This window comes from Palaemon carinicauda, chromosome 8 (assembly GCF_036898095.1).
Source record: "Palaemon carinicauda isolate YSFRI2023 chromosome 8, ASM3689809v2, whole genome shotgun sequence".
Taxonomy (NCBI): Eukaryota; Metazoa; Arthropoda; class Malacostraca; order Decapoda; family Palaemonidae; genus Palaemon; species Palaemon carinicauda.
The window spans coordinates 73,542,829-73,556,567 of NC_090732.1; the positions used below are offsets into that span (position 1 = coordinate 73,542,829).

The 13,739-nt window shown below is 35.5% G+C and overlaps 2 protein-coding genes across 2 annotated transcripts; both read left to right on the forward strand.

The window, feature by feature from the left end:
- The first annotated feature begins 1,152 nt into the window (after positions 1 to 1,152).
- On the forward strand, positions 1,153 to 7,231 carry LOC137645294 (uncharacterized). The gene is made up of 2 exons (XM_068378110.1): positions 1,153 to 3,486; positions 6,479 to 7,231. Exons 1-2 carry the CDS (start codon positions 1,153 to 1,155, stop codon positions 7,229 to 7,231), a joined length of 3,087 nt encoding a protein of 1,028 aa, XP_068234211.1.
- A 332-nt stretch (positions 7,232 to 7,563) lies between these two features.
- LOC137645295 (uncharacterized) lies at positions 7,564 to 8,196 on the forward strand. Its single transcript, XM_068378111.1, has one exon. The coding sequence runs from the start codon at positions 7,564 to 7,566 to the stop codon at positions 8,194 to 8,196; it is 633 nt and encodes a 210-aa protein (XP_068234212.1).
- The last annotated feature ends 5,543 nt before the right edge of the window (positions 8,197 to 13,739 follow it).

Genomic DNA, 13,739 nt, shown 5'->3' on the forward strand with positions numbered 1-13,739 from the left:
GCGGACTACGAAAAATTGAAAAAAACTCGGATTTACTTGAAGTCTCAAATTACCCGAAGGATAAATGGGTTAAAGGAACTCCTTGAAAAGGGGTGTACCGACAATGTTGAAATAAATCGCAGAATATCCATGATGGAGGGACGAATAAATAATTTTCAGGGAATTTTGAATCAGATGGAAAAAATTCTATCATGCAATGATTTAATATATAACAAAGAAGGTAATATGACCGAATGGGCTCGTGATTTGGAGACCCAGTCAGAGGAGTTGGACTTAAGAGCTGTCATATTGTCTTCTCTACGCTCGGAGTTTTTATGCAAACACACGCCAACTGACTCTACAAAGGACGAAGAAATGTTGAAGCTTATCGAGAAGCTGTCGACTAAGTTGGATGATATTCGAATAGCAGAGAAATCACGACCTGCTATCCGAATTCCAGGTCTTCTTGCACCGTGTTGGGATGGAGCACCCCGAAACTTTCAGTCGTGGAGGGTTCGAATGGACCAATACTTTGAGTCAGCTGGTATGACTGATGGTAAAGAAAAGCTCATGATCTTGTTAAATGGCAACGCATTACCAAAAGTAGTTCAAGATACTATTGTGGATTGCAGTTCTGTTGATGGTGAAAATGGTGCTTGGAGGCACCTTGAAGAGAAGATACCAACATCTGCCATCATACGAGATGTACTACTTGGTTTAAAAACCTTGAAGCCAATGAAGTCTACAGCAGCAAGGGAGATGAGACAGGTTTTGGATGGACTGACTGATTTTGCTCGGCGAATGAGAGAACTTGGTCAAGAAAGGGAATTGGATTCATTCATGACAATTGAAATTACTAGCAGAAAGATCGATTCTGGAATTTATTACGAATATATGCGGCAATCAAAATGTCATAATCAGACATTAGCAGAGTTGATTACATATCTACGGAGAGAAACAGAAGCTAGAGAGCGTCGAGAACATCCCCATTCCCTGAGTGATAATACTAACAAGTCAGTTGTAAACTATTTTAGAGACAAAAGCTCAGAATGTGAAGAATCCTTGGCTACATTGGTTGATGATGGGAGGGCTTGCCCCTTTTGCATAGATAAAACTCATTTGATCATTAAATGTCCTATATTTATATAAAAAACCAAGGAAGAAAGACGAAGGATGATTGTGAGCAGTAAGAGATGTTTCTTTTGTCTTAGAGCCAACCACAACGCAATCAATTGTACACGCCCGGATAAGAAACGCTGTGTAGATTGCCAGCTTTATCATCATCAATATTTAGCCTGCCCACCATACGGAAATAAAGTACAGACAAGGACTTTTTCTGGGTTGGAAAGTTCACAGGCGGGAGGTAATTCTGCTTTGAACGCGAATCTAACTCTGTCGGGAGGTGCTTCTGAGTGCAACATTGGTCATGCACGGGAGGTTGCTTCAGATGCAGATGCAACATTCAACATAGTAGGGACCCTGAACTCAAGCCAGGAAGGAAAAATTCATCGACGCTACTCTCCTACAACGTATGTAGAACTGCAAGATGTTGAGAAAAAATGGCATCGCGTGGTTGCATTTATTGATACAGGTGCTGATACAACATTGCTTAAGTTATCCACAGCCAAGCATTTTGGCTTGCAAGGTGAACCATTCAAGTTTCGATATGGAGTAGCTGGAGGAGGTTTTGCTGAGGAAAGCAGTGCCAAGTTTTCTATCCAAATTAGACCAGTGAATGGAATTAAGTCATGCAATGTAATTGCAATTGGAATTGAGAAACCAGCCCATAACAGTCCTGCAGTTGGAGAGGATATTTTTGATGAGTATCCTCATCTGAATGCTGCTAAGGGAACGTTACCCACAGATGAAGCAGAAATTGATATCATCATTGGTTATGACTATTATTTCCTTACAATGCCAGTTGAGAGATTAAAAGACTCTGTCTCTCCTGAATCGTCTCCAGTTGCCATCAGAAGTATCTTGGTGTGGACCATTTTTGGAGGGAATATTCCAAAACCCAAACCACATGCTGTATCCAGGGTCCAGTTTTTGAGTCATTTGGAGGATTTGCAGAAATTATATACATCTGATGTTGTTGGTGTCGAACCAACAACATTGTGTGTTTGCTCAGATAAGGAAATAGCAGAGTCTCAGTTCATAAAACTTTGTCGAAATAAGCTTTGCATTAATGCGGATGGTCGCATGACTGTGGCAATGCCTTGGAAGCCTGGTTTCCCTGAAGCATTGGAGTGTAACAAGCCTCAAGCAGAAATAAGACTTATGAGCCAAGAAAAAAGATTAATTAAGAATGGAACTTTTGATGCATATAGCGAAGAAATCCAAAAATCAATTAACATGTGCTTTGTCAGGGAATTATATCCAGAGGAGTCCAGAGATGAGGGATGGTACTTACAACATCATGCTGTATATCAACTACACAAATCAACAAAGGTTCGCATCGTATGGAATTCTGCTGCTAGGTTCAATGGCTTGTGTTTGAATGATGGATTTTACAAAGGACCAGATTTCTTGAGCTCTCTTCTGTATTGCCTTCTTCACTGGAGAATGAAAAGCATAGGAATTGCAGGTGATGTTCAAAAAATGTTTAATCAAATACTTATGGCTGAAAAGGATCAGAGATATCACTGGTTTGTATGGCGTTTTGATTTATCTTCTCCAATTCGTCACTGGCAGTGGCTGCGCCTTCCTTTTGGGGATAAACCAGCTCCAGATATAGCTATTATGGCTGTACGCACTTTGGCAGATACATTCAAGGAGGAGGAACCTATTGGAGCACAGTTAATTAACTGTCGCATGTACATGGATGATGTGATTGAATCATTTGATAAGAGTGAATTAGCTATTGCAGCCATGGATCAGGTGGATCGGATATTAAAAAAGGGCTCCTTCAGAATAAAAGAATGGCATTCTAATGACCCCTCTGTTGACCGATGCCCAGAAGACAAGCAAACACGAGTTTTGGGTCATATATGGGATAAGGTTACGGATAGTGTGGCTATTCAGCTAGACAAATTCAATGAGGAGTTTTCAAAACTAACAAAGCGGAAGGTTGCTAGTTTGGTATCAAAGTTGTGGGATCCTACAGGTATGTTATCTCCTGTAACAATTAGATACAAGATTTGTCTTCAGGATTTATGGGCTAGTGGAGTTGGTTGGGATGATGAATTGAGTGAAGAACAAATCAAGATGTGGAAGGGACATGTTCATGAAATGAATCAACTAATTGGATTTAGACTAGATCGGATGATAAAGCCAGAAGATTCTCTAGGAGACCCTCAACTTCATGGATTCAGTGATGCCAGTGAATCTGCTCTAGGTTCTTTGATCTGGCTGAAATGGAATACTTCTTATGGAGTAGAACTGAAATTCGTCATCACAAAGTCTTTAGTGGCTCCGTTGAAACTGCGTTCTATTCCACGTCTTGAGCTTACTGCTGCTGTGGTTATGGCTAGACTTGCTTTGCTTGTTTTACAAGTGGTTGGCAGGGTTAGTACCATGAAATTTTGGACCGATTCAGAAGTAGTGTTGGCCTGGGTTCGCTCTCCTGCCAGAACCTTTAACCCTGGATAGGTACGGTCCTCGGACACCCCTTTAAGGGTATACTCGGACGCGAACGACCCCGACGCCAAAAAAAATTCTTGAAAAATCAGTTTTTGCAGTAACCTCCTTTTTTCTTTTGCCAAAAAAAACTTCAATGAATGCTTAAAACAACTGTAAAGATAAATACTACTCATCTGCAGAAAAACTATTTATTATAAATATTTTAAAAAATTAAGTAGAAAAAAAAAGACCTGACATAAAAATTCATAAAAAAAAAGTTTATACATATATACACAAATCCTTTTAGGAATTGATTCTTGAATGTTTAGGACACATCTTGATGTATTTTGGATGAAGTCAGACCCATGGAGGTGAAGGTCTGAAATGAGAAAAAATGGGTAACTTTTTTTGGCCAAAAAAAATTGTCCAAATTTCATGAATTTTTTTGGGTACCCAAATGAAATAGGAAGTGGCTAATTTTTTTAGGGAATAAACATATGTTATCCTAAAATAGAAATATGTAAAAAAATCTTCATTATTTTGTAAATTACATTTATATCAGGGGCCATATCTAAAGGTAATTTTTTGAGTACTTGGAAATTTCGTAGAAAAATACATATATTTAATATATAATATGATATTTATGCAGGTAAAAATATACCAAAATATCACAAATTCTATAGGGAACAAGAATATATATAGATAGGGCAGCTTACGCTTCGGATATGTCCACAAAATGGCCGCCAACCACACTGACTCAGACTCCCTAATCTGCCACTTGAAATGTAGGAAGGGTATGTCAATTTCAAGGTGTTATTTACTAATCTAATTATTATTGGATATGCATAAAAATTGTATGGTGGGTTGCTGGATAATTGTCGATTATTTTTACGACTATAAAATTAAAATTCTGACCCAAAAAATTTTTTTTGAAGGGAAATAAAATCGAAAAAAAAAAAATGTAAAACAATATTTTAGCTAAAAAAATTTGATGATATTCAATCAAAAAAAAAGTAAACAAAATTTTCCGACAAATAAACATCTAGAGGAATCATTACTCTGTGATAGTTCCTTAGTACGTAGTAATTTTGAAAGAATTAGGAAAAAACGAAAAAATGGCAATCACCGGAAAATCGAACACATACCTATATATACGCCATATCTGGCTAAAAAAAAGATAGGCATGGGTAGCCAGATCATCTAGAAACACTTTCCAACACTATAAAAATATAAGTTTTGCGACACTACTTGCCAATTCCTTACGGTAACATGACTAAGCAAAAAAATGCAAAACAAATAAAAAGGGGCACTCGTGGAAAAATGGCCATTCTAATATACGGCATTTCAGAAAAAAAAAAATTTCAGCCACGTGCTAGGCAAACCATCAAGGCATATTTCCCGACAAATAAACATATAAATGAAATATTACTCTGTGATAGTTCCTTAGTACGTAGTAATTTTGAAAGAAATGGGAAAAAACGAAAAAATGGCAATCACAGGAAAATCGAACACATACTTATATATACGCCATATCTGGCTAAAAAAAAATAGGCATGGGTAGCCAGATCATCTAGAAACACTTTCCAACACTATAAAAATATAAGTTTTGCGACACTACTTGCCAATTCCTTACGGTAACATGACTAAGCAAAAAAATGCAAAACAAATAAAAAGGGGCACTCGCGGAAAAATGCCCAACATTCTAATATACGGCATCTCAGATAAAAAAAAAGACATGCACGTGTTAGCCCAACCATCAAGGTACACTTTCTAACACATAAACATGAAAAAAAAATCAATGATATACGGCAATTCCTTACTACGTAGTAATTTTTACAAATATTGAAAAAAAACAGAAATTGGCAACCGCAGTTAAATACCCAATATACCAATAACTACGTCGTATCTGACAAAAACAAAATCACGCATGGGTAGCCAGATCATCTAGACACACTTTCCAACACTAAAAAAGCAAAAGTTTTACGACACTATTTCGCAATATCTTACGGAAAAATGACTTGGCAAAAAAATTAAAAAAAATTAAAAAGGGACACTCGCGGTAAAATGCCCGACATTCTAATATACGACATCTCAGATAAAAAAAAAGACATGCACGTGTTAGCCCAACCATCAAGGCACACTTTCTAACACATAAACATGAAAAAAAAAATGAATAATATACGGCAATTCCTTACTACGTAGTAATTTTTACAAATATTGAAAAAAAACAGAAATTGGTAACCGCAGTTAAATACCCAATATACCAATAACTACGTCGTTTCTGACCAAAACAAAGTCATGCATGGGTAGCCAGATCATCTAGACACACTTTCCAACACTAAACAAGCAAAAGTTTTACGACACTATTTGGCAATATCTTACGGAAAAATGACTTGGCAAAAAAATGAAAAAAAATTAAAAAGGGGCACTCGCGGTAAAATGGTCCTCGTGGTGATGAACGACATTTTAACTAAAAAAAAAAACATGCACATGGTAGCCAAACAATCCACCAAGACTTTCCACAACTGATAACCTATACAAGTTGCACCATTCTACGACAATTTCATAATACGTAATAACTTTGATAATTATGCAAACTACCTCAGAAGGGTAAACTCGGACGCGAACGACCCCGACGCGTCTCAGAAATCGGGGAAGGAGTACAGCTACAGCAATGCACATCTGGACACTACTAGAGCGTGTAGGGGAGACACCTCCTGCAGGTCGATCACCCACAAATTCAGTCACAGGGGTGAGTCACGTGAGAAAAACCTGTTTTTTTTTGACGCTCGGGGTCGCAAACGACCCACCGTACCTATCCAGGGTTAAACCATTTGTGTCAGCTAGAGTTCAGGAGATTCACGATGCTTTACCAGGATTTTCAAAAGAATTTTGCTATGTTCCTTCACAATTGAATCCTGCCGATGCATTAACCAAGCCAATAAAACCAAGTGAACTACAAGGATGGATCAATGGTACTGATTTTCTTCTGAACAGTTCTCAAGATTGTGATTTTGGGGAACCGACATATGATTTTGAAAAGAAGCGTTGTATTGTTAAAGAGTACACACCAGAATCTCTTAAAAGGATCCAATTTGTTGGAATTTTGGCTGATGAGAGTTTTGAGGAAAGATTTACAGAACTCTCTTCGGACTGGAATAGACTTGTACGAATAACTGCTTACTGCCGCCGTTTGCTGTTACAACCAGACCCAGAAAACTATCAAAGTCATCTAGAATCTAAAGAAATGCAAGAAGCAGAACTGGCTTTATCTTATGCAAGCCAGAAGTCTTTAAATAATGAAGATGAAGTTAATCATAAACAGATTAAAAGGCTTGACCCAAAGTTGGATGAAAAGGGCATTTTAAGAATTGGAGGCAGACTACATAAGCTCCATTTACCCTACGAGCAGAGGCATCCAGTTTTATTGGTAAGGAATTCTTCCCTGGCTGAAGCATTCGCTCAGATGATTCATCGATGTACAGGTCATCAAGGATATAGAGTCGCAATTGCTTTAGCTTTTAAGCGTGGAGTTTACATTATTGGAGGAGCAAGATTGTTTAAGGACACTGCTTTCAAGTGTTGTTTCTGCAGAAGCAGACGTCGCCTATTGTTGGGCCAACAGATGGGGGAACTGCCAAGTTTCAGAGGTGAACCCAATACCCCCCCCCCTTTAGCAGAGTTGCATTAGATTTCTTTGGCCCTATCAAAATAAAATTAACTGGTAATGCAAGCACTGAAGGAAGTATAATGATCATAACTTGCACCGTCACTCGTGTCATATCTCTTGAACTGGTCGACTCATTGTCTTCAGATGCTTTTCTCTGTGCTTGGAGAAGATTTACTTGTAATCATGGAATCCATCCAGTTTTGGCAGTAAGTGACAGAGGACGCAATTTCATAGGGGCTCAAGAGAAATTGCAAAAGTAGATAAATTCTTGGAACGAGAGCCTAATAAAGGACAAGTTTGCAATTGCTGGGAAAAAATTTGAGTGGAAATTCAACACACCTCACGCTTCTCATATGAATGGTGTTGTTGAATCATTGATTAGAAGCTGTAGAAGAGGTTTAGATGCAGTAACAGATTATCACCACAAGAAATTCAGTGCTTTGGAATGGCAAGCAATACTGTCAGAGGTGACGTACCTTGTTAATTCACAACCACTTTTCCCAAACGGACCAGATCCTCTTGAGTCCCCAACTATAACCGGCAATGACTTACTGTTTCCTCACGGGCAACCTTCAGTTCTACAACCATATACCGGTAACGAAGTGAACTTGAGAAGCATGGTAGATGTAGCTCAACAGAGAATTCAGATATTTTGGGAGACTTGGATTCGTTATATGCCTCCTCAGCTAGTACAAAGATCGAAATGGTTTCATCCCAAACAGAATCTTCAAGTTGGTGATTTGGTTCTTCTTCTGGAACCAGGCCTAAAGGGAGGTGTCGCTCCTAGGGGACTGTGGAGGCGCGGTCTTGTTGAGAGGATTCATCCCGGAAAAGATGGACTTGTTCGAAGAGTTACTATTCGAACAGTGGAGAATGGAAAGGTGGTTCACTGGGAGAGACCCATTCATAAACTCTGCTTAATTGCTACGGTACAAGAGCTTCAACATGGATTCCAAGCTAAGGCAGATAAAGATGCTCAAAATTAAACTAGCAGAATTTCATTTAACGAACGGATTTGGTATCTCTCTATATGTATATGTTTGAAAGTCCTTTAAATTATTGTGGTTCATTGCATTTTCCACTAGGCGGGAGTGTAGCGGACTTTCAAACGGTTGTTTGCGCTGTTTATGTATTTATTACTCTAAAGATTTGGGTGTATGTAAATAATGTTTACCCTTAAACTAGCATTAATATGTTTACTGTCTATTTGCTAGTGGTTGCTTCCAGGCTGTTTATATTTTAACGTTTAGTCTTTAGTAGCAAGGTCTGACTGACAGACCATAAGTGAATACGCTCTTGTTTAAATTTGGATAACTTTTTACATATAGTCAGGTGGACTTTGTAAGTGATATTAATATTTACTGTATTAGTCACCATTAAGTTGTATTTTGTTGTATCTATTTTATTCGTTGCATTTAAATATTTTGTCTTTATTTCCGTTATACCATAAGCAGTTCGTATTTTGTCATAACTTTGTGCAGTTTTATTTGTCATTTATTTTGTGTTTTTTCTTTTTTGTAGACTTCACCGAATAAAGAAAATTGGTAGAAGTGGTTTTCCTTGACTTGTGGAATCTCATCGTTGTCCAAATTATATATATATATATATATATATATATATATATATATATATATATATATATATATATATATATATATATATTTATATACATGTGTGTATATTTATGTATGTATAAATATATACATATATATATATGTATATATATATATCTATCTATATATATATATATATTTCAAATAAGCCATATATATTAATACATTAAAGTCTGGATTCTCTTAACGACCTGGGATCAGAGTCCCAGGCGGTTCCGCCTGGGACTCTGATCCCCAGGTCGTTAAGAGAATCCAGACTTTAATGTATTAATATATATGGCTTATTTGAAATATGAAAGAAACACGTTTAAATGTGCAAAAATTTACCATATATATATATATATATATATATATATATATATATATATATATATATTTAAATAAGCCAAATATTTTTGATACATCAAGCTCTTGTCTTTGTGTGATTTCGCCTGGGGCTCTGATCCCAAGGTCATTAAGAGAATCCAGACATTAATGTATCTAAATGTGCAAAAATTTATCATATATATATATATATATATATATATATATATATATATATATATATATATATATATATCTGTGTGTGTGTGTGTGTGTGCGTCGTGAAGGGAGTGCTGTGATATCCAGGAAACAGTCTGTAGATGGTATTATACTCACAACTTCTGAATCTTCTGGGTAGGTGCACGAAACACCTAATATCGAGTAGATTCACTAATCAAGGGCTTCACCCTAAATCCATTATCTAAAGGAAAAGGGCATCAGTTCTGGCTAGAGAAATAAACAGTTATTATCGAGTAGATTTACTGCACATGGGCGTCACTCACATCACTTCTAAAGGATAAAAGCATCAGTTCTGGCTAGGGGTATGAAACGGCTGATATAGAATACCTACCTAATTGCACATGGCCTTTACCCAAAATCTACCACTTGAATTATAAATACATCTGTAACAGTATAACTGTATAGGAGGTTTGTGCGTGTGTGCGTATTTCTATGTATTTCTATGAAAAGGAGTTTGTCCTTTATCAATTTCTTTCATTTTGATAACAAAAAGAAATGGTTTTGAAAAAGAAAGTAAATCTATGACGTGAAGGTATCTAGAATTGTAACAGTTTAACCAAATTATAGATACGAGCAATTTAGGAAATTTTATCATTTATATGCAATTGATTTTTAGGTAATGTAAGCATTCATTCCACTTGTAATATCATACTAGTATTCTCATTTATTCAATATAGTTATTGTAGTTCCTAGAGATATTCATTCCCATTACTCCCCATTCTAATGACATTTCATTTCTATTTTGTTCCTTTCCATTTTCAATTCATTGTGCCATCCTTTTAGGGAGTGGTTTCTTTGTGGCAAATTGTCTTGTATTCAACTGTAAAGTGGCCACATGCTTACATCAAAATTGGGTCTTCTTTTTCTGCCTGAGTCATGACCTTTGTTTTATTTGAAAGCCATATTACTCGAGTGCTGAGAAGGCTGACCACTTTTTGCCCAGTACACCCCTCAGTTTTTTTGTTTTTTTTTCATCTCCAATAAACCTTGTTGACACCACACGTATTATTAGCCAAATATAAATATCCTTTTTACTGAGGGTATATGGTTTTGAATTTAAAAAAATAATTTTTGTGCTTTTAACTGAAGCATTCTCAACTACAAAAAGGCTTATTATAGCCATACCATAAATATTATACAAAGTTAACGGACCAAATGAGTGAAAATTAGTCTTTTTCGATTCCCTCTTGAAATTCTCTCAGTAGCGATTGTAACTTTTAAAATTTGAGACATTTTACTTACTCTTTTTCCAATTGTCCTTTCGACACTAAGGAGTTTGACATAATAATAGAAAAAATAGATGATATATGTAGAAACCATAAAGACTGGAATATACTCCTATCCGGAGATTTTAACTTTCCTTTCGTGGATTGGAAAGAACGGATAGAAGAAAGTGGTTGTATGTATACATATAAAAAAGAAAGTAATAGTAGTGCAGAAGATAAGAGACAATTTGAAAAGCTTCAAGATATGCTATTAGAACATAATATGCAACAAATAAACAACATTCCAACAAGAAAGGAAAATGTCCTAGATCTAGTATTTGTGAATGAGGTGAATTATGTCAAAGAAATAATAATGTATAACACGGGAATTTCAGACCACAATGTCATAGAATTGATAGTCTATTCCAAAGCCAGTGATCGCAGAATTAATAAAAGCACAAAACTTTGGGAAGGATATGGAAAATATAATTTTTACAGTAAGAATATAAAATGGTCAGAAATAAATGAAGAACTGAATAAAGAATGGAAAAATGTATTTATAAGTGATAATATACAGGTAAATACGGACATACTGTACAAAATACTGGAGAAAATTGTTGAAAAATATGTACCGAAAAAAAAACAATAAACAAAAGACATGCATACCAAGAGACAGAAGGATCTTATTTCAGAAAATTAGAAAGTAGAAGAAATATCTTGCAAAAGAAAAAAATGTGTGGAAAATGAGGGAAATAAAATGTAAGATAGAAAAAGCAGAACAAAAGATTATACAGTTGAAAGAAAATGAAAAAGGGGACTTAGAAGAAAGGACATTTCAAAATATAAAAAGAAACCCCAAAGTACTTTACTCCTATACAAAAAAGATGAATAAAGGGAGATTAGAAATAGGCCCTCTAAGAATTGAAGGACGGCTAACGAATGAAAAAAAGGAAATATGCAACATATTAGCAGAAAAATATAAGAGTGAGTTCACACCAAGAATTGCGAATGAGAATAATGAAACAGAAATGAGAGAAGAAAATGTTGAATATCTAACGGATATAGATATTAATGAAGCAGATATTGTCACGGCTATAAACGAAATTAAAAATGGATCGGCAGCCGGACCAGATGGAGTTCCAGTGATTTTGTTAAAAAAAACTGCAAACACTATCGCGAAGCTGCTTGCAATACTGCTAAGACAAAGTGTAGATATGAGCGAGATATATGTTAAACATAAATTAGCTTATATAACCCCTATCTTCAAAAGTGGATCAAGACTAGAGGCAAGCAATTATAGACCTGTTAGTCTAACATCACATATTATGAAAGTGTATGAGAGGGTAGTAAAAAAGAAAATAATGAACCATTTGGTTAAAAATAATTTGTTTAATATGGGTCAACATGGTTTCGTGCCTGGAAAAAGTACACAGACCCAACTGATAGCACACTATGAAAACATATACAAAAATATGATAAATGAAAAAGACACAGATGTGATCTATCTAGATTTTGCAAAAGCCTTTGACAAGGTAGACCATAACATATTGGAGAAAAAAATGAGAAAGCATAATATTGTGGGAAAGATAGGAAAATGGGTAAAAGAATTCCTGCAAAACAGAAAACAGATAGTGGTTGCAAATGACGAGAAATCAGATGAAGCCCAGGTAATATCTGGTGTGCCACAAGGTACGGTATTAGCTGCACTGCTGTTTGTTATTATGATCTCACACATAGACTGTGATGTTGAAAACTCCGTAGTGAGAAGTTTCGCCGATGACACAAGAATAAGTAGAGAAATTACTTGTGATGAAGATAGGAACTCACTACAAAGAGATCTAAACAAAATATATGAATGGGCAGATTTAAATAGGATGGTATTTAACTCCGATAAATTCGAATCAATAAATTATGGAAACAGAGAAGGAATGGTATATGCATACAAGGGACCTAATAATGAGACAATCACAAACAAGGAAGCAATTAAGGACCTTGGTGTAATGTTAAATAGGAATATGTTATGCAACGACCAAATAGCAACACTGTTGGCTAAATGTAAAGCAAAAATGGGAATGTTATTCAGACACTTTAAAACAAGGAAAGCTGACCACATGATTATGCTTTACAAAACTTATGTACGTAGTACACTCGAGTACTGCAATGTGATATGGTACCCACACTACCAAAAGGATATTGCGCAAATAGAGAGTGTACAAAGGTCCTATACTGCTAGAATAGAAGAAGTTGAGGACCTTGACTACTGGGAAAGACTGAAATTTTTAAAACTATACAGTCTAGAACGGAGAAGAGAACGCTACATGATAATACAAGCATGGAAGCAAATAGAAGGAATTACTGAAAACATCATGGAGCTAAAAATATCAGAAAGAGCAAGCCGAGGTAGATTAATAGTGCCAAAAAATATACCAGGTAAACTAAGAAAGGCGCACAGGACATTAATCCACTACGCACCAGCATCGATAATGCAGCAACTATTTAATGTGCTGCCAGCTCATCTAAGAAACATATCAGGAGTGAGCGTAGATGTGTTTAAGAATAAGCTCGATAAATACCTAAGATGCATCCCAGACCATCCAAGACTGGAAGATGCAAAATACACCAGAAGATGCATTAGCAACTCTCTGGTGGATATACGAGGTGCCTCACACTGAGGGACCTGGGGGAACCCAAACAAAAAAAATAAGGCAAATAAGGCAATAAGGAAACCCATTTTCCTTTCAACAAATATTCAGTTCGACTAATTGTCTTTTCAGTAACTTAGCTTCGACCAGTTATCAGTCTTTCGACCAATCGTCAGACTACTATACACACACACACACACACACACACACACATATATATATATATATATATATATATATATATATATACATATATATATATATATATTTATATATATATATATATATATATATATATATATATTTATATATATTACATATATATATATATATATATATATATATATATATGTGTGTGTGTATATATATGTTTATGTATATATATATATATATATATATATATATATATATATATATATATATATATATATATATATATATTGGGGGAGTAAAGAAGAATAATTGTATTCATAGACATGCTAGGACATTTTCTTATAAAAAATAATTAAAATGGTGATTTTTACAT

What these genes read in the sequence shown, in the direction of transcription:
- LOC137645294 (XM_068378110.1), top strand. Translation starts at nt 1,153, where the DNA reads ATGATTGTGAGCAGTAAGAGATGTTTCTTTTGTCTTAGAGCCAACCAC. An exon ending in TTTTACAAGTGGTTGGCAGG is followed by an intron (nt 3,487 to 6,478) that starts GTTAGTACCATG and finishes GCATTAACCAAG; the next exon opens with CCAATAAAACCAAGTGAACT.
- LOC137645295 (XM_068378111.1), top strand. Translation starts at nt 7,564, where the DNA reads ATGAATGGTGTTGTTGAATCATTGATTAGAAGCTGTAGAAGAGGTTTA.